This window comes from Capra hircus, chromosome 13, assembly GCF_001704415.2.
Source record: "Capra hircus breed San Clemente chromosome 13, ASM170441v1, whole genome shotgun sequence".
NCBI lineage: Eukaryota > Metazoa > Chordata > Mammalia > Artiodactyla > Bovidae > Capra > Capra hircus.
This window is the reverse complement of record NC_030820.1, coordinates 64,093,286-64,112,333: the sequence shown is the minus strand read 5'-3', so window position 1 is coordinate 64,112,333 and position 19,048 is coordinate 64,093,286. Positions and strand designations below refer to the sequence as shown.

Genomic DNA, 19,048 nt, shown 5'->3' with positions numbered 1-19,048 from the left:
CCTCCGTCCTTCTTCTTGACAAGCTTCTAGTCTAGTGGGGAGAGAGGCTCTGGGTCAGCCTGCCACCCAGGAGAAGCTAAGAAAATATACATTAGAAAAAAAAGGCTTCTCTCTGTTATCTTCAAGCCCTGTGAAAAAGCCCTTTGGATCACCACATCCATCATTTCAGATCTGATAACAACGCACTCCTAGAGTACTCCTGAGGACCTCTGCTTGGGAAATGCTGCCTGAGGGAATGAAGTCAGTCTATGAAAGCCTCTCTCAGTTGTGAATGATACCTGGAGATGAGAAACTGTGACTTGGCAGCTGTTAAGAGAAGATTAAGTGACTGTGAATGTCGGTCGAAATGAGGCAGTTGTCTTTGCCACCAGGCGATATTTTTCAAACCTGGATATCATGAGAGTACGCCTCCAGTGGGCGGGCCCCGATGAGACCTACGCTAAACCAGATCCCCCCAAACCCGGCCGGGTTCTTACGTACATCCTTCCTTGCTGATGAAGGCCCCTTGGGGAGCCTGGGGGATGCCCTTCCACACGGTGATGGGCTTGGGGTAGCCAGGGTCCGTGGCTCGCCGCTCCTCGCTGTAGCGCCAGTACCGCTCGCCTTTGAAAAAGTAGGTCTTGCCCACAGGTTCCCAGCGCAGAGCTGTGTCAATGCCTTCTCGGGGCAGACAGCTGCCCAGCTCCCCCAGGCTGTGGGGGTATCCAGGCTCCACCGTCACCTCCTTAAACACCCAGTACTTGTCACCTGTGGCCAAGAGGAGCCCAGGATTAGCTTTCCTCAGTCATTCAATGCCGGAGATTGTGGTTAGATCCACTTGCCCATCATCTACTGGGACCGAAGTCATTCATGAAGCCAGTGTCAAGGGGAAACAGCCCTGGGCCTGCTTGATCCCCCTGGCGGGGGCGGCTGTGGCCCCTTGGCCCAGGCAGAGCTTAGAGGGCAAGAAGCCGGAATCTGGTGTCAGGTCCTGGGCAACTTGCCCCACGCTGCCCCGGCTCTGTGCCCCACCCTCTTTTTGTTTCATGTGACTCGCTCCTTTCTCCTTTCTGGGTGACCTCAGCCTCTCCTGGCTTCACACACACACAAGTACTCACCTTCCACCAGTGACACCCAGCTCTGAGGCTGTGGCCCATGGCTGCTCTCCCAGTGGACCTGGGCCCCAGGCCCAAGACCCTGATTGCCCACCGACCTCTGGGAATTTCCAGGTCTGCTTCCAGAGTTCCTCATCTCCACCGCGAGGGCTCCCTCCCTCACCACCTCTCTGCCCTGCAGCATCCCCAAAAAGGTGGCATCCTTGGTCCTCTTTCCTCCTCCTCTCAGCACTCAGCCTCTTGCAAGGCCTTTTCCATCTCCTGACCTCAGTGCTCCTCCCGGCACAAGCCTTAGAGACATCGCCCTCCTCAACTCCAGAAACGGCCTCTTACCTCTGCCCCGATTGCCGCCTGCCCTCTGGCTCTCTGCTGCTCACAGACAGTGAATGCCAGCACTGACCTAATGGATCGAGACCACAGTCTGGCTGGGCAGCCAGGGCTCTCAGGTCGCTCCCCTAAACCACCTTTCCAGGCGTGGCTCTCGCGCAGCACTCCAAGGCCATTCAGTGGGCTTTCTAAAGGACTCAAACTACTCCTTTGGGCATGCTCTTCCTTCCCCTTGGAATGCCTCCCTAGCTTCTCGCTACCTGTATCTTATCCTTCTGAGGCCTGGCCAAGTCAAGATAACTGAAGTGAAACAACCCAGCACAAGCTGGGTGAGCCGGACAGCTAGCTCCCCTCCCGCATTCCCTGACCTCTCCAGCCTGTGCGCCCCCCTCCCTCCAGGCTGTTACAGAGCTCATGCGGTGGCCTCCCATGGAGCATGGATGCCCTTCAGTTGTCCACCATCCTCTACCCTGTGTGGGTGAGGCTTGTCACCCCACCAACTCTGGCACATAGAAACCTTCAGCGGTCACTCCCTGACTTAATTGCCCTGCCTGCAGAGGTCCATCCTGTCAGATGTCAGTGTTAGGGCTAGAAAGACCTTTGCAGGAGATCCACCCTCACCCCCCCCCCCGCACCCCCCCCCCCAGCTCCGTCTTGCCTCTTCAAAGGTGGAGAAAGGGTGTCCTGAAAAGAGAAGGAAACTGTCCCACCCCTCCGCACAGACCATGTTACCTTTGAAGAAGACAAATCTTCCATCCGCCCTTTCATAGGCTGCGTCTATGCGGGCGGGCAGGCCCTTCCAGAACTGCTCGATCTGCATGGGGTAGCCTTCCTGCACCCGGTTATTGCGCAGGCGCCAGAACCAGCGATCCTGGAGGTTAAGATGAGGAAAGAAAGAGGCATAGCCTTTGAACCCAGTGATCTCAGCCCTGGGTCTCGGGCCCCAACAACCCAACACCTTCCCCTGGTCCCCCCCTTTCAAGACTCCATGAAGTCTGTCCATTTACTGCATCTAAATTTCGGAGCCCAATGCCGAAGCCAGGATGCTCATCACCTCTCTTCAATAAGGCATCCGATGGCTCTTGTTGCCCAAGGGGTCGCAAGACAGAGCTGATGGACAGGCCTAGGGGTAAGAGGAGGCAGCGTGGAGGAACTGGAAAGGATGGTGCGGTGCCTGAGTTGACCACAGGAGGGCAGAGGAGAGTTACTGACATCAGAGGGGCCCTTCCCGAGGTTGGGCAGCAGGGGGCGCTCATTGATGCCGGGCAGAGTGCCCGCCTCATGGCTGGCTCCAGCTGGCAAGCAGGGCGAGGACCATGGGAAGCAAGCTGTGGAAATTCCCCCAAGCCCTGGCTGTGAATTCAGGTTCATCCTCTTACAGTTGCCTGACCTGGGGCTCAATATATGAAGAGCCTCACCTGCACTGTGCTGTGCTTAGTCGATCAGTTGTGTCCGACTCTTTGTGACCCCGTGGACTGTAGCCCACCAGGCTCCTCTGTCCATGGGATTCTCTAGGCAAAAATACTGGAGTGGGTTGCCATGCCCTCCTCCAGGGGATCTTCCCAACCCAGGGGTCAAACTCAGGTCTCCCGCGTCCAAGGCAGATTCTTTGCCATCTGAGCCAGGTAATAATGAAGGGAAAGATGATAGTGCCAGAACAGTACAGGGCACATAGCTGATGTTGATTAAATGGTAGCTCAACAGGCCAAGTGTGGAAAAAAGCCCTCTTCTGCACACTGGCGCCTTGTCCCACTGCAGTCCTGGTTGGTAGGCACTCTGGGCGAGGCCTGTAACTTCCCAGGGCCTCAGTTTTCTTATGTGTCAATGGGAATGATAAAACCCAGACTTGCTTAGGAATCATTCAGCTGGAGGATCCAAGGGTACAGAAGAATGAACATGATACATAAAACATGGTTCAAAAGCTAGAGAAGATTTGCTTTTTTTAGGTGTCTTACAAAACACTTTCACACTCAGCTTTTTAAACCTTATTTTGACTTTCACAACTCCTGTTAAGTAGATCTGAGATAGACAGAGTCTTAAGGAAGGCCTAGTAACTTTCTTTGAGCCTCACAGTCAGAGCAGGACTGGGGTGGACCTCTGTTGCCGGATTCTTGGTCAGAGCTCAAAGCTTGCTGGGGAGAATCCACAAGGCGGGTGGGGTGGGGCAGCCCTCCACAATCCCCCAGTGTGCTGGAGACACGCTGCCCAGAACCCCGTCAGTGGAGGCTTCTCGTCCTGGGGGCTGGGAGTGTGCTCAGCAGGCAGTTTTCACCTGTTAGCCTCTCTGGGGATGGCCTCAGCTCCAGACAGCTCCCCCAAGGTCATAGCCTCCTTTGTCCAGGGACTGAATAAAGTTCCAGCCATTCGGGGCCCAAGTGGGACCACTCTCACAGGCTGTTCTAGTTCCAGAGCTCTCTGCGGGGGTGGCCAGGTCTGCAGTGGGCCTATTAGTATTGCTTGTTGCCAGGAGTCTCTGTGATTCCATGACTACAGCCCACCAGGCTCCCCTGTCCGTGGGATTCTCCAGGCAAGAATACTGAAGTGGGTTGCCATTTCCTTCTCCGGGGGGATCGCCCCAACCCAGGGATCAAACTCGGGTGTCCTGCATCGCAGGCAGATTCTTTACCACCGGAGTCACCGGAGAAGTCCCTCTAGTGGGCCTAGTTGCTACTCATTAATGTCTTCTCCTCTTGCCCCGCCAGGCCTCCCTCTCCTCCTTCGCAGAGATGTGGGTCCCAAAGGTGCATCCTAGTCAAAATCCTGCATCGCAGGACTACCCTAGCAAAAGTGGTTAAGACTTCGCCTTGCAATGTAGAGGGCACAGGTTCGATCCCTGGCTGGGGAACTAGGAGCCCATGTGCCTCGGGGCCAAAAGGCCAAAACATATAACAGAAGCAATATTGTAACAAATCCAACAAAGACTTTTAAATGGTCCACATCAAAACAATCTAAAAAAAAAAAAAATCCTGCATCCCAAACACTGTCCCAGAGTCGGCTTCCCTGACAACCAACTGCAACACAGGAGCAGGCCGCCACCCTGTCAGCCCAAGGCTAGAGAGACCCGAGCAGGACAAGGGATGTAACCTGGCCAGCTTTCTGTCAGGGGCGCCTCAGAACCATCCTGTCGGCCCTGCCAGGACCAGAGACAGACTCAGCCACGGCTGCACCAGCCCCTACTCCAAGCTGGTGTTGTCACAGCCAAGACTTGTGGGATCTGCACACACCCTTCATTAGAGCAAGTGACTCCCCCAGCTCTCAGGGGCAGAAACCGAGTTCCAGACGATGGACGTGACTTTCTCGGAGTCACAGACCAGAGGCCAGACTCCAGCACTTTTCCTGCAGCATTGACCCCTGGGAAGGGGCAGGCCCACCCATCTTCCCCCTTCCCTCTTGAAAACAGTCCACTGACCCAGCAGTGCCAGGAAGAGACCTGGTGTCCTGGCCGCTGGACTTGCTCCTGTCCATCTGGGCCCCCCCGGAAGGCCTAATCCCAGAGCAGCCGCTGTCTCCCACCCATGGTGGGGGAAGGGGCGGGAGCAGAGCACCAAGGTCCTACCTTAAACACAAACATCTCGCCCCGGAAGAGGGCCACCGTGTTGAAGTTGCCATCACAGATGTTGGGTTTGGCGCCCGGTGTGGCTGGCCGGTCCCCGAGGGGTGGCCGAGGGGGCCTGGGCTGGCGCTCGTGCTTCCTCTCGGACGGTGAGTGGATCCTGCGCACCGGCAGCGTGGGGAGGGGCCTGGTGGGCTCCAGGGGCTCGGCCGGGGGTCCTGGAAGAGGGGCTGCATCTTAGGGTGGGGGCAGCCATTCCCTGCGCCCCACTGCTGTTGCCTCCGCGTCGCCAGGCAGCGTGAGACAAGCCTGTCACACTTCTGCCCCCTGTCCTGTCCCCCTCCCCACTGTTTACGGCCCCAATCTTTCAGAAAATAGATGACAACGTTAAATGAGAACGCTCATCTCCCCCCCGCCCCGACCAAAGCCGAGACCTTCTCTTTCTTCTCTCCTCTTACGAGACAGTATGTGTCCCTTCTTTGGCTCAGTGTCCCCTTCCCTCCCCGCCTGCTCCCCTCTTTCTTCACTCTGCTCCAGTACGGCCTCTGCCCCGTGACCCGTGGAAACTCCTGTCAGGATCACCCATGACCTCCATGTTGCCAAATCCGACAGTTACTTGTCTCAAGCTTTGATGTCCACATGAATCATCCAGGGGTCTTGATAAAAATGCAGGTTGGGGTTCAAGAGAATCTGGGTGGGGGGCCTGCCATTCTGCATTTCTTCACGCTCTCAGGTGAGGCCAAAGTTGCTGGTCTGAGGCCCACACTTTGAGTACCAAGATCATAGAAACGCTTTCCTTAAAACACTCCTCTCTTTTCCAGAACCCTGCACTCTCTTGGTTTTCCTTCTGCCTCTGTGGACTGTTCCAGCTTTGCCTCCTTTCCTGGCAGCCTTTCCTCATCCACTCTGCTCTACGGGTCAGCATAGCCCTGGGCCCTCTTCTCATCTCTCTGTTTTGGTCCCTAGGTGCTTCTCAACTTGGGTTGCAAGGATTAGGATTACCTGGAAAACTTTGAAAACCCTGATGTTCAGAAGGCACCCCAGACCAGTTAAAATCCTATCTCTGGGGGAAAAGCCTGGGTAACAGTATTTTTTAAAATTCAAGTCCCAAGATGATTCCAATGGGAGGCCAGGTTGAGAATCACTGCCCTCTGTGATCTCTTCTAGGTTCACGGCTATAAAGACCCCTGATGTTAGCGCTGTCCCGTAGGATGCTCTGGGATGACATAAATGTTCTATATCTGCACTGTCTTTGTAGAGCAGCCTCTAGCCACATGCGGCTGTTGAGCGCTTGAAATGACTGACTAGGTATTAGCATGGCTGCTGCTGCTGCTGCTAAGGCACTTCAGTTGTGTCCGAGGAACTGAAATTTTATTTAATTCTAATTAATATGAATTTAAATAGCCACATGTGCCTAGTGGCTACCATATTGAACACCAAAGATCCCAAATCAATATCCCTCTCTGAGTGATAGGAGTCAATCCCATTGCTCTGTGATTACAAACGCCAGAAACCTTGGCGTAATCCGTCCCCACACCCCCATGTCTACTCTATCAGCAAATACGGTCCATTTTACTTTCAAAACACCTGGCAGTCCCCACCACCTGTCCAGTCCTCCGTGGCTTCACCTATGGAGATCCTACCCATCCTCCAGGCTTTGGGTGAGGACACCTCCTCTGTGAGGTTCTCAGGGCCCCAGAGGGAGCCCTTCTCCCACGCTTCATTTCCTGGGGTCTATGGGGGTCATGCTTTATGGACATGCATCTGCTCTAATAAACGGGTCTTCCGGTCTCAACCGCCTTGACTAGCACAAGAACTTCGGCACCAGTGTGAACAGAGCATGGAGGGGGGGCATGGTAGCAGGCCCCTCAAATCTCATCAAGGTATCAGCCTAGTTTCTTTTTTTCTTGTTTAAGCAAAAAGCTCTGGTGATAATACTCATCCTGTTGTACCGCCATTACTTGGGTGGACGTGTGAATCTCTTGGCTTGAGGTGGGACCCCTTGAGAGGGAACTGCAGAAGGTAAGGGGAGGTGCGTGGAGGGAAGGTAAGTGGAGGAGGGGGAATGCGTGGTCCGCTTGTCACTTCTGTCCCTCCCAGTGGCAGCTCGGGCCCTCCCCTAGGTTTCCCAAGTGTTCAGGAAGGGAGGTGAGGAGCAGCCTTGCCCTCTCTGGTTAAGCAAAGACACCACAGGTCTCTAAAAGTCAGACAGTGGTCCGAGACCACAGTGGTCCGAGACCGCAGTGCTCCCCAGCCCCCGCCTCCGCCCAGGCAGTGGCAGCCCAGCCTCGGGGGAAGTGCGGCCCTCTCCCCTCCACACACCGTAGATCTTCTGGACGCCCTGGAGGTCGTCCTGAGGCAGCTTGAAGTTCCGCGTCTCCATGTACTGGTAGAAGGGTGCCATGATGGCACTGGGGTCGTTGGAGTGCTCCAGGCCCAGCGCGTGGCCCAGCTCATGCACAGCCACCAGGAAGAGGTCGTTCCCTGCAGAGGGCGAGATGGGGAAGTGCCCGGGGCACCCACTTAGGTGTCAGTGGCAGTCAATCCATTACTTCAGCAACACCCAGCATAAGCTTTGTCTCAGGCCCTGTGCCGGACACTGGGACGTACAGAGAAGTCAAGACATGTCCCTGCCTTCCAGAACTTTCCATACAGTGGCAGTGGTAGGGGCAGAGAAAAGAAAATAATGAAAGTCGTGTTCCAGGTGCTTCAGTAGCTGTCTCTAGGGGTCAGGTGAGGGTTCTGGGGAGGAGGGCGGAGTTATTGACCCTTGGAAGGAAGACGTTCAAGGGAGAGCTTCACAGAGGTGGAGCTTCAGGTAAGCCTATAAAGATAAGAAGTTAGTCTGGAGAATGGGTTCAGTGGGAAGGAGAGGAAGAGGGGTGGGGGTGGCCTTCCTGGCAGAGGGAACGCCTGTAAACAAGGTCCAGGGACAAGCAGTTTCACTCCACTTGGCTCCGGAACAAAGCAGGAGGGGAGGGCCAGAGGGAGATGAGGTCAGCCCGGCTGGCGGGCAGGGCTTGTGATGCCCGCGCAGGAATTCGGATTGGCTTCTTGGTCCGCAGGGGGTTTGAGCAGGAGTCGGGGTGGTGGCATGATGTAATCACTCCGCAGTCGGAGGAACGATCAGTGGGTGATGAGACCAGAGGCAGCGAGGTCAGAGGGGTCTGTCTGGAAGTAAGAAAGGGCCTGTGCCAGGAGGAGGGAGCGGGACGGGCAGAGGGGAGTCCTGGGGGCGGCAGGCTGGCCGTCATTTTCAGAGACCCGGGGGTAGGCGGGGCTTGGGTCTCGCAGCCGCTCTCAGTCCTAAGGTCAAGATCAACGCGGGGATTCAGATGCCCGTGAAAACAACAAGGTCCAGGCGCTGAAAGTGGGATGTGCGATCCCCAGTGTGAAGCTGAGGCAGCAACACAGCAGACTGGTCATGACCTGGGCCCCAGAACAGGACAGGGCTTGTTCATTTCCAGCTCTACCGGCCGCCCCACCCCCAGCTTTGTGAACTTGCCCAGAAGGTCTACCTCCCGAACCTCAGTGTCCTCATCTGGACGATGGGGAGATCATATCTACCCCGAAGGGCTGTGAGAGGATTGGAGAGGATAAGACACGTGACAGCAGTTGTCACCATTCAAAAGACAGAAGCTTGGTCCCCGGAACAAGCCCATTGTCCAGAAATGAAGCATGAAGCCATTGGGGTTCCAGCAACCAGATCCTCTTAAAGTCAACTTCCTTGAGTGTCTTGATCAAGCCTGGGACTGGGCAGGGCCTGAAGTTGCCCTGGCCTTGAGAAAGAAATCCAAGGGGCAGGAAGTTGAGCAGGCTGGCATAGCAACAATCCTGACTCATATATGTCCGGTTACAGACTCCTGCTGGCATTGACCTCTGGCAGTTGAATGTCCCTTGAGCCCTGCCTCTATTGTCCAGCCCTAACAGATGGTAAAGAACCTGCCTGCAATGTGGGAGACATGGGTTGGATCCCTAGGTTTGGAAGATTCCCCTGGAGAAGGGAATGGCAACCCACTCCAGTATTTTTGCCTGGGAGATCCCATGGACAGAGGAGCCTGGTGGGCTATAGTGCCTGGTGTCGCAAAGGGGTGGACACGGCTGAGCAACTAACCCTTTCACTTTCAAGGCATGTCACAGCCCATTCCTGCCACCTTGAAGTGCAGGGGAGGCTGCTAGGAGCCCAGGAGGTGCTCAGGAGTCCTTGCACCCACTCCGGCCCCAGTGTCAGAGGTCAACTTGCCCTACGACCACCCAGCTGAGGGCCCCCTGAGGGCCAGAGGAGGCCGGGGATTGCGACTGGCCTTCCTGGCTAAGGTCTTGGGGAGAAAGAAGGGCCCTCTGGGGCACACGTGCCCGCCTCCCGCTCTGCTGATGCCACCATTGCCTTCAGCGAAGGGGGATGGGTAAATTCAGGGCAAGGTTGGCCAAGAGCCTGGGGCTGGCCTTCTGCTGGGGCAGGGCAAGCTGGCATGAGGAGGCCAGGCCGCCCCCAGTTGCTTCCTCAGGTCTTGGCCCCTCTGGCAGCAGGGAAGGGTGAGCTCATCTCTGAGCTCCATCCCAAACAAAGGCGGCTGCTAGCGCCAGCGGGAGGCAGCTCTGCTTCCTGGGGTCCAGTCCTGGCTCTGCTCCTGGCCTGTCCCACGACCTGGGACAAGCTGTTCGGGCCTCGGTCTCTTGACCGGGCTCTTCCTCGGCGGGTGGGGGGTGGGAGGGTGTTCTTAGCTAGCAACCAGGGAGCAGAGCCTGAGCACCTGGCCAGCCTCTAACCCTTGGTCCTGTGTCTATTACCTTGTGAGCCTCTGTGCCGGGTCTCGGCAGAGAACAGGAGGAAGTCTTGAAGGAAAGGGGCCTGTGGATTTGCTCCAGGGACCAAAATGGCCGAGGAGAGCTGGGGAGCCAGCATACTACTCCACAGAAACCCGAGAGAACTGTTCAGCTGGGGGGACACTCAGGGAGATGGAAGGAGAGAGAAGAGGGGCAGGAGAACTCCTGGAGCTTTTGAGGGGAAAAGCAGAGGGATGGAGAAGACCCCCGTGCTTAATGAGCAGGAAGCAGTTAGGGCCTTCACCATCCAAGAGGGCGAGAGGCAGAGAAGTGGCGTGGTCAGAAGTGGCGTCCCTGGGGGGCAGACTGCCAGGAATCCTGGCTCTGCCCTGTCCTAGCAGTGTGACATTTTAAATCTCTTCATCTGTAGAACAAGGGGGACTAGTGGTACCTTCATCATAAAAATGGGGTGAAGATTAAAGTGGCCAGGTATGCACAAAGTGCTCTCACCACCTCCAGGCACAGAACTATTGCGGTTAATTATCAGGGTCACGTTGAGCTGTGACCTCTCTTCAACAGGGAGAGTTCCCTTGAGCTGGGCGCTCAGGTCCTTTGGGCCTCCTAGCAAGCACCCAGCAGTCTACTCGGCCATTCCAGTATACCTGATCTCAGCTTCCTTCCCTTCTCTTAGCACCTCCAGCTTTGGTGAGTCCCATCTCACTGACTCCTGCACCCCCCAAAATGGTATGTGCTAAGTCGCTTCAGTCGTGTCCTACTCTTTGGGACTCTATGGACCACAGCCTGCCAGGCTCCTCTGTCCATGGGATTTTCCAGGCAAGAATACTGGAGTGGGCTGCCTGCCGTGCCCTTCTCCAGGGGGAGCTTCCCGACCCAAAGATGGAACCCGCATCTCTTATGCCTCTTGTATTGGTAGATTGGTTCTTCACCCCTATCACCACATGGGAAGAACTCCAAAATGGGACAGCATTTCCTTTTGCCTCTATTCTTTAGCCAGTGCTGTCCCCTCCACCTGGAACAACCATACTCCTTCAGTGTTCAACCACATCCTCCAGGAAACCTTCCTTGATTTCCCCAACTGGCAGCAAGTGCTTCCTTCTCTACCCTCTCCCAGCAGTTTACCCGTACCATCTTGATGGCCCTGACCTCTTTCCACCCTCCATCACACCCAGGAGCACACTCTCTTCTGCCCCAGGACTGTGAGCTCCTCAAGGGAAAGCTCTGTTCTTGAAAAGGTAAGGTGACAGCTGCCAGGACAGAACCATGCTGAATGGTCAGTATTTTCCCAGCTGCAGTCTTTGGACGACCTGCAGCAGAACCAACTGGGGCGACTGTTAAAATTCAGAGTCCTAGTTGTGAGACAGCTCATGTTTTCTTTGGACAAGAATCAGAACTTTGCTCTGGAAAACCAAGCATAAACTTTCCAGATGCAGCTCATAACCCCAGCAATAGACTGCTAGAAACGGGAATGCAGCCATTGCCCAGGGACAACCTTTGGAAGGAGACAAAAGGGACCAAGATTGATTGAGCACCTGTGTGTTATCTCATTTAATTTCCACAGAAACTCAGTGAGGGTGTGAGTGCAGCCTCCTGGGAATTTTTTAAAATATATGCTTATTTTGTTTGGCTATGCCAGATCTTGGTTGCTTAGTTGTGGCACGTGGGATCTAGATCCCCAACCAGGGATCGAACCTGCATTGGGAGCGTGGAATCTTAGCCACTTGACCACCAGGGAGGTTCCCTTCCTGGGAATTTTTGGTTTGTTGGCTTTCTGCTCTATTCTTCTGCCACTGCCTGTGTGAACTTAACCACTCAGAATGATCCTTTCCTTACCACCCTGCCAGTCTAGTTCCCGGGGTGAGGAGCAGTCTCTTACAGTAGCTGCGAAGGGCTGGCCTTATGACTCTTCCGGTCTTGTCACCTTCCCCAGGGCTGGGCTCCCTCCCAGTCTCCTCTGCTCACTTCACTGCTTGATCCATTGGAAAGAGATGAAGACATGGGGTGCCTGGGAGACTCCTCGAACTTAGCGTAAAGGGGTGGTGGGCCAGATTGCCCTTCACACAGACTCCAAAGAGGTGGGGAATTAGAATCATCTACACATTCCAGGAGAGGTTCTCCAGGAGCACCTTCTAAATGCACAGGTGGAGGACATTCTGTTTAAGAAGTTTGTGGTTAGGGCTTCAGTTCAGTTCAGTCGCTCAGTTGTGTCCAACTCTTTGCGACTCCATGGACTGCAGCACGCCAGGCTTCCCTGTCCATCACCAACTCCCGGAGCTTACTCAAGCTCATGTCCATTGAGTCGGTGATGCCATCCAACCATCTCATTCTCTGTCGTCCCCTTCTCCTTGCTCCTTCAGTCATTCCCAGCATCAGAATCTTTTCCAATGAGTCAGTTCTTTGCATCAGGTGGCTAAAGTGTTGGAGTTTCAGCTTCAGCATCAGTCCTTCCAATGAATACTCAGGACTGATTTCCTTTAGGATGGACTGGTTGGATCTCCTTCCTGTCCAAGGGACTCTCAAGAGTCTTCTCTAATACCACAGTTCAAAAGCATCAATTCTTCAATGCTCAGCTTTTTTTATGGTTCAACTCTCACATCCATCCATGACTACTGGAAAAACCATAGCTTTGACTAGACCGACCTTTGTTGGCAAAGTAATGTCTCTGCTTTTAAATATGCTGTCTAGGTTGGTCATAACTTTTCTTCCAAGGAGCAAGCTCAGCTGGTAAAGAATCCACCTGTAATGTGGGAGATGCTGGTTCAATCCCTGGGTTGGGAAGATCCCCTGGAAAAGGGAAAGGCTACCCACTCCAGTATTCTGGCCTGGAGAATTCCAAGGGGTGGCAAAGAGTCAGACACGACTGAGCAGTTAGGGCTTAGGCATCCTTTTTTAAAATAAAGTCCCCTGGGTGAATTTTATAATGGTTGGGTCAGGCTGACCCACCTGTACCAACCATTCAACCTTCACGTCACTAGGAGCGGGACAGCCTGCAGCACACGAGCTTCCCAAATGTGATGCAACAGGGAGGACCAGTGCCACCTGGGGAGCATTCTCTCCAGAAGAGTCAATCCAGCCAGGCTTGTTGATCTAATTATTGTGTGTACCTGCTAAGTCACTTCTGTCGTATCTGAATCTGTGTGACCCCATGGACCGTAGCCCACCAGGCTCCTCTGTCCATGGGACTCTCCAGGCAAGAATACTGGAGTGGGTTGCCCTGCCCTCCTTCAGGCGATCTTCCCAACCCAGGAATCGAAACCACCTCTGTTGTATTGGCAGGCAGGGTGTGTGTGTGTGTGTGTGTTTTAAGAAAACATCTAATTATTGATATTCAGGATAGACTGGGAAGAGAGATATGGTAAGAGTGCACCTAAGTCAGAGAAAGACAAGTATCATGATATTGCTTATATGTAGAATCTTCAAAAAATAGGTACAAATGAATTTATCTGCAAAACAGAAATAGTTACAGATGTAGAAAATAAACTTACAGTTACCAAGGGGTAAGAGTGGGGAGATTGGGATTGACATGTACACACTGCTATATATAAAATAGATAACTAATAAGGACCATATAGCAAAAGGAACTCTACTCAATTCTCTGTAATGGCCTATATGGGAAAAGAATCTAAAAAAAAAAGTGAATATACGTATAACTGGTTCACATTGCTGAAAACTTGGAACTAACACGACAGTGTAAATCAACTATACTCCAATAAAAAAGAAACAATTATATATAAGAAAAGTGAACCCGAATCTAGTTGAGTCTAATGCCTATACTTAGGACAAATGACCCAGTTTCTTCAACAGATACAGGGATGAGAAAAGCGAGGTGACTTGTAAATGGAAAGCACCTTGAGAGACGTGTCAACCACGAATGATGTGTGGATAGTGTTTGGATCCTGATGCAAGTGAACAACTGTAAAAGCCATTTTTAGGTGATTTGGGAAAATGAACAGATTGGGTATCGGATTTTAAGAAATCATTATTAATGTTGTTGGGTTTGATCATAATTTTGTGGTCGTGTTAAAAATAATCTGTTAGAACTCAAGGGGTCCCCTGGTGGCTCAGATGGTAAGCAATGCAGGAGACCCAGGCTCTATCCCTGGGTTGAGAAGATCCCCTGGAGAAGGGAATGGCAACCCACTCCAGTATTCTTGCCTGGGAAATCCCATGGACGGAGCAGCCTGGTGGGCTATAGTCTGTGAGGTCACAGAGTTGGACATGATGGAGTGATTAACACTTTCACTTTTTTTTTTTTTAACTTTTAGAACTTAGAGTATGAACTTATGGTTGCCAGTGGGGTAGGGTGGGAGAGAGGGATAGACTGGAAGTTTGGGATTGACATGTACATGGTGTTATATTTAAAACAGGTAATCAACAAGGACCTACTGTAGAAAGAAATGTCTTTTAGCAAGAAGAAAAGAAAAATCTGTTAGAGGTATGTATTGGGTTGACTAAAAAGTTCACCTGGGGTTTTCCAGAATATCTTACAGAAAAACATGAAATTTTTGGCCAGTCCAGTACTAGCGTATTTACAGATACGATGACATTGTATTTAAAATTTTCTTTAAAATATATATTTAAAAAAATCAAGGTAGGGGAAAGGTAGATGAATCCATACAGATGTAATGATACTTGCTGGATTAGGCTGATTGGTGCCTGGGGGCTCCTATTATCATTCTTCCTACTTTGTGAGTGTGAAATTTTTCCTAATGGAAATTTAGAATAGAGAAGAAAGCCACCAAACAAAAAGTTCCCAGGAAGCTGCCCTCAGTGCCCTCATTGAGTTTACCCAGAAATTAAACAAGATAACACACAGGTGCTCAATCAATCTTGGTTCCTTCCATCTCCTTCCAAAGGCTGTCCTTAGGCAACGGCTGCACTCTGGTTTCTAGCAGTCTATTACTGGGGTCATGAACTGCCTCTGGATAATTCATGCCTGGTTTTCCAGAGCAGAGTCCTGACTCCCATCCAAAGAAGACATGAGCTGTCTTGGAATTTCTATCTGAATTGTTGATCATCGTTCACGATGGGGTGGGACCGACAAGAGGGTGTCAGGATGGTGGCCATCCACTCCTCCCCACACACACCCCCAGAAGTTCTCTGGATTTGGGGACTGGCCCAAGGTCTCCACCAGCAAGGAACATTGTAGAAGTGTATACCCAGAGCTGGGAAGGGCAGGGCAGAGGAAGAGTGTCTTTAATCATTCATTTATCTCTCTCAGGGCCCTGACCGTTATCAGCTAGCAGTGCCTGGCACATAATGGGGGCTCAAAAATGTTAGTTCTCCTCTCTTCACACTTTATCAGCGAGCGCAGACCGCTAACTGGTTGACACTGATCCAAGAATACGAACGAGATAAAGAATAGGTGTTTGGAAAGCCGGGAAACACATTGAGAACAGAGGGGAAGGAATGCCTGGGCAGAGGAAATGGAGCTGGATGGGAAGGAGGGCCAAACAAGAGGGGAGGGGATAGGGAGGAATGAGCAGCTTCATAGCATCGGCCAGGCCATCCCCTGATCACCCTCCGACAGGCAGGCCGAGTCCGGGTCCCTGATCTATGCAATGATATGAAAAGCTTTCAAGGAGGTGGTCTGCAGCAGACACAGCCTCTGAGGAAATGGGCGTTTAAAGGCTGCTCTCAGCCTGAAGCATTGCCAAGGACAAAGAAATCACTAAGGATTCCCAAATTTAAGAATTGGAATCTCCAGGGAAAGGGCCTGGGAATCCACATTAATAATAAGAACCCCCAGTTGATTCTTATGATCAGGCAAGTTAGGGAAACTGCAGATTAAGACAGTGTTCCTTGAACACCTACCTCAGAAGCCCTTGGGGAATTTATGAGATCACGTGCAAATTCTTACATGCAAATTCCTGACCCCAGAACCAGAGAATCAGAATAGCAAGAGGTCAGGAATTAATAAAAAAAAGTTTCTAGGTGATTCTGGTGTGCCCTACAGTGGGAGAGGCATGGAAACAGCAGGATGGCTAAGAGTATGTGCTCTGGAGTCGACACACCCGGTTTGAAGCCTTATTTCCCCATTCAGCAACTGTAGGCCCTTAGTAGGGACCTTACCAGGTTACTTACTGTTTCTGTACACCTCAGTTTACCTATCTGTAAAATGGGGATGATAATAATAATAACATATACGTATTATATAGCATGTGGAAAATATTTGACTAGACCTTAGAATATTAACATCCTGATTCTAACCCATTATAATCTAAAATAGAATCAAATCAAATCCTCTGTCCCTCTTCCCTCTAGATCCCTACTGATTTTCTTGGTACTTCTGCTACATCCTTCAGTATAGTCTGCCTTGTGACAGGGTGACTTCTGTACACATCTGTCTTTCCCACTTGACTCTGGACTTCTAGAGGGCAGAGACTGTGTCTTTTTAATATTTTTATTATTTACATTTTTAAAAACTTTTTTTATTTATTTAATTGGCCATGCTGTGTGGCATGTGGGATCCCGATTCCCTGACCAGGGATCGAACCTGTACCCCTGTTAACCACTAGACTGCCAGGGAAGTCTCCTTGGCAGTGTCTTTTTTAAATGTTCAAAAACATGTGTCATGTTCTATTAGAGTCAGAAGAGGTCACCTGCTCCAGCCTCTCATCTGATAGATGAGGAGACAGGATGAACGGTTCGCTCAGGTCACATGGCCAGGTGGTTGAGCTTTAGTTGAGCCCCTGCAATGCCACCTACTAGCTATGCCATATGAGCCTCAAACTCATCTTTAAAACGGGCATAATGATGTACACTTGCGTACTTACCAAGCAAGTGACTTACAAGTAAATACTGATGAGGAACTCTTGCAACCTGAGGAATCTCGTTATTACTCCTACACAGAAGATGCTGGAGTAATTACAGGGCCTGTTATTCACCTGTGAGGTCGACGTAAGGGTGACTCAGTCATGTCTTCCCACAGCATGGCCTTTGAAGCCTTCATCAGTCAGGCCAGAGCCTACCACTTTCAGCTTTAATCCCCATTTAACCTTTTCCTCCAGCCTCTGATCCATTCCTTCATCTTCTTAGTCATGGCCTAAACTTCCTCCTGACTGCATTCAATTAGACCGTGAACCAAGTGATCTGACTCATCTCCCTGCTCCAATGGATCAAGTGTTGACCACAGTTCCCACCCTCTTAGGTTCTCAGCTGTTTGACAAGAATCTCTGGAAACCAGGAAATTCAACTATGGAATCCTCCAAGCTCCTCCTTAGGGCTTCTTTTCCTGACAGCCAAGCAATCCCCTGTCCCCTCATGGCCTTACCATCATGGTTGGCATTTCCTAACGTCCACGGCTCGTCTGAGTCAAAGTGAGTGTCTCCACCAATTCCTGGACCAGGGAAATAGGCATGAGCCAGGAATCCCCCTTCTCCATCAAATGGGGAGCTGTCGCCATGGAAACCAGAGGCAAAGAAGATCATGATGTCCGCCTCCTTCCGGTCACTTTTGATCTCGTGGTATGGCACCTCTTCAAAGGTCAGCGGGGTCACCTTCTGCCACACATCGAAAGCCTGGCGAATAGCTTTCCGAGTGTCTAGCTCACCCACCTTTGGGGTGTAGTTGTGAATGCTGGTGAGAGAGGGGAGAAACCACAGGGAGGAACAGACAGGGAATTAGAGACTAGCAGAGCTAAAAGGAACATGAGAAGCTGTGTGGGCCTAGAATTCTGCTGAGCTAGCCCAGGGATTGAGGAAGAGGCCGGTTAGACAAGGCTCTGGGTCCTCACCCTGCCTTTTACTTGGTGCTTTTGTATTTGATCTCTGAAAAAGGTAATGTTGAATTTGTAGAAAAAAATCAAGTTGGTGCATGGCATTTCCTAATTTTTAAGTTTTTCTCCCAATACATAAAATATGTACATTTATGAATGTTATAAAAACTCTTACACTGTAGAGAGTTTAGTGGAACATCCCTTGCTTTGAAAGGGGGTGGGGGAAGGAGAGGGTGGGGCAAATTGAGAGAATAGCATTGATGTACATACACTGCCATAGCTGAAGCCTCTATATAGCAGCGGCAGCTCAGTTTGGCACTCTGTGTTGACCTAGAGGGGTGTGATGAGGGAGGCTCAAGAGGGAGGGGATATGTGTGTGTGCTCAAGTTGTTTCAGCTGTATCCGACTCTTTGTGACCCTATGGTCTGTAGTCTGCCAGACTCCTCTGTCCATGGGATTCTCCAAGCAAGAATACTGGAGTGGGTTGCCATGCTTTCTTCTCGACCCGGGGATTGAAACTGTTTCTGTCTATGTCTCCTGCATTGCAGGCGATTCTTTACCCAGTGAGCCCCCTGGGAAGCCCAGATATGTATACATACAGCTGATTCACATTGTTGTACAGCAGAAACTAACACAACATTGTAAAGCAATTATACTGCAATTAAAAATACTTTTTAAGTCTTTGGCCCCAACTACTACTATTTGTCTACCTAGAAGCTAGTACGGGTGGCATCTGATTGAATCAGTTATGTAAGAGTACTGTATCCATATTGCATGGTTCTCCGTGATGGAGCATCACCACTTCTGGCTGCGCTGTCCCATGAACACCTGGGGCAAGGACTATTCACTCATTCTACAGATAAGGAAACTGAAGCCCAGAGAGATTGCAGGATATGTTAAGGTCAGAGTTCAGCTAGGAGGCAGTTCTTTCTCTTAATCTACTCTACCTCTTCTGGAGGACTCTAAGAGGTTTCTAACCCAGATTCTTCTTAAGTTTCCTTCTCTTGTCAGATTTCTGAAAAGATTCTGTTCTGGCCTCTACAGCTTGTGAACAGGAGAGCCCTTAGTAAGTTAGTAAGTGGTAGTCACTCAGTCATGTCTGACTCTTTGCGATGCTAGGGACTGTAGCCCACCAGGCTCCTCTGTCCATGGAATTCTCCAGGAAAGGGTACTGGAGTGGGTAGCCATTCCCTTCTCCAGGGGATCCTTCTGACCCCAGGATCGAACCTGGGTCTCCTGCAGTGCCGGCAGATTCTTTACTCTTTGAGCCACTAGAGAAGCCCCAGGAGAGCCCTTAGCTCAACTCGGAAGATCTCTGTCTTAGAGCCTACTCCTGAACCAGGGGATCCACCTGAGATGGAATCAGAGACTTGAGAGGTGCCATCCAGGGCCCAGCCAAGCCTGTACTATGCCTGGCCCTGGATCCACCCCATCTGAATCCAGATGTCTGCATCTCCTGTGATGGGTTCCAGCATCCTTGCCTGTGGTCACTGGTCTGACTTAGAGCCTGCTCCTGCTTTGCCCGTGGTTTCCCCAGAGAGTCAAGGGATAACACTGTTGCAGTTCAGCCCC

General features: G+C 51.6%; 1 protein-coding gene across 1 annotated transcript in view; it reads right to left on the bottom strand.

Moving 5' to 3' along the window:
* MMP24 (matrix metallopeptidase 24) overlaps positions 1-19,048 on the bottom strand; it is a 53,810-nt gene that overhangs the window by 4,241 nt on the left and 30,521 nt on the right. The window contains exons 4-8 of the mRNA XM_018057758.1: positions 17,033-17,337; positions 7,297-7,458; positions 4,978-5,192; positions 2,154-2,292; positions 481-747 (exon numbers count right to left, since the gene is read on the bottom strand). Coding sequence (XP_017913247.1) covers positions 481-747; positions 2,154-2,292; positions 4,978-5,192; positions 7,297-7,458; positions 17,033-17,337 — 1,088 coding nt within the window. The remainder of the gene's footprint in view (positions 1-480; positions 748-2,153; positions 2,293-4,977; positions 5,193-7,296; positions 7,459-17,032; positions 17,338-19,048) is intronic.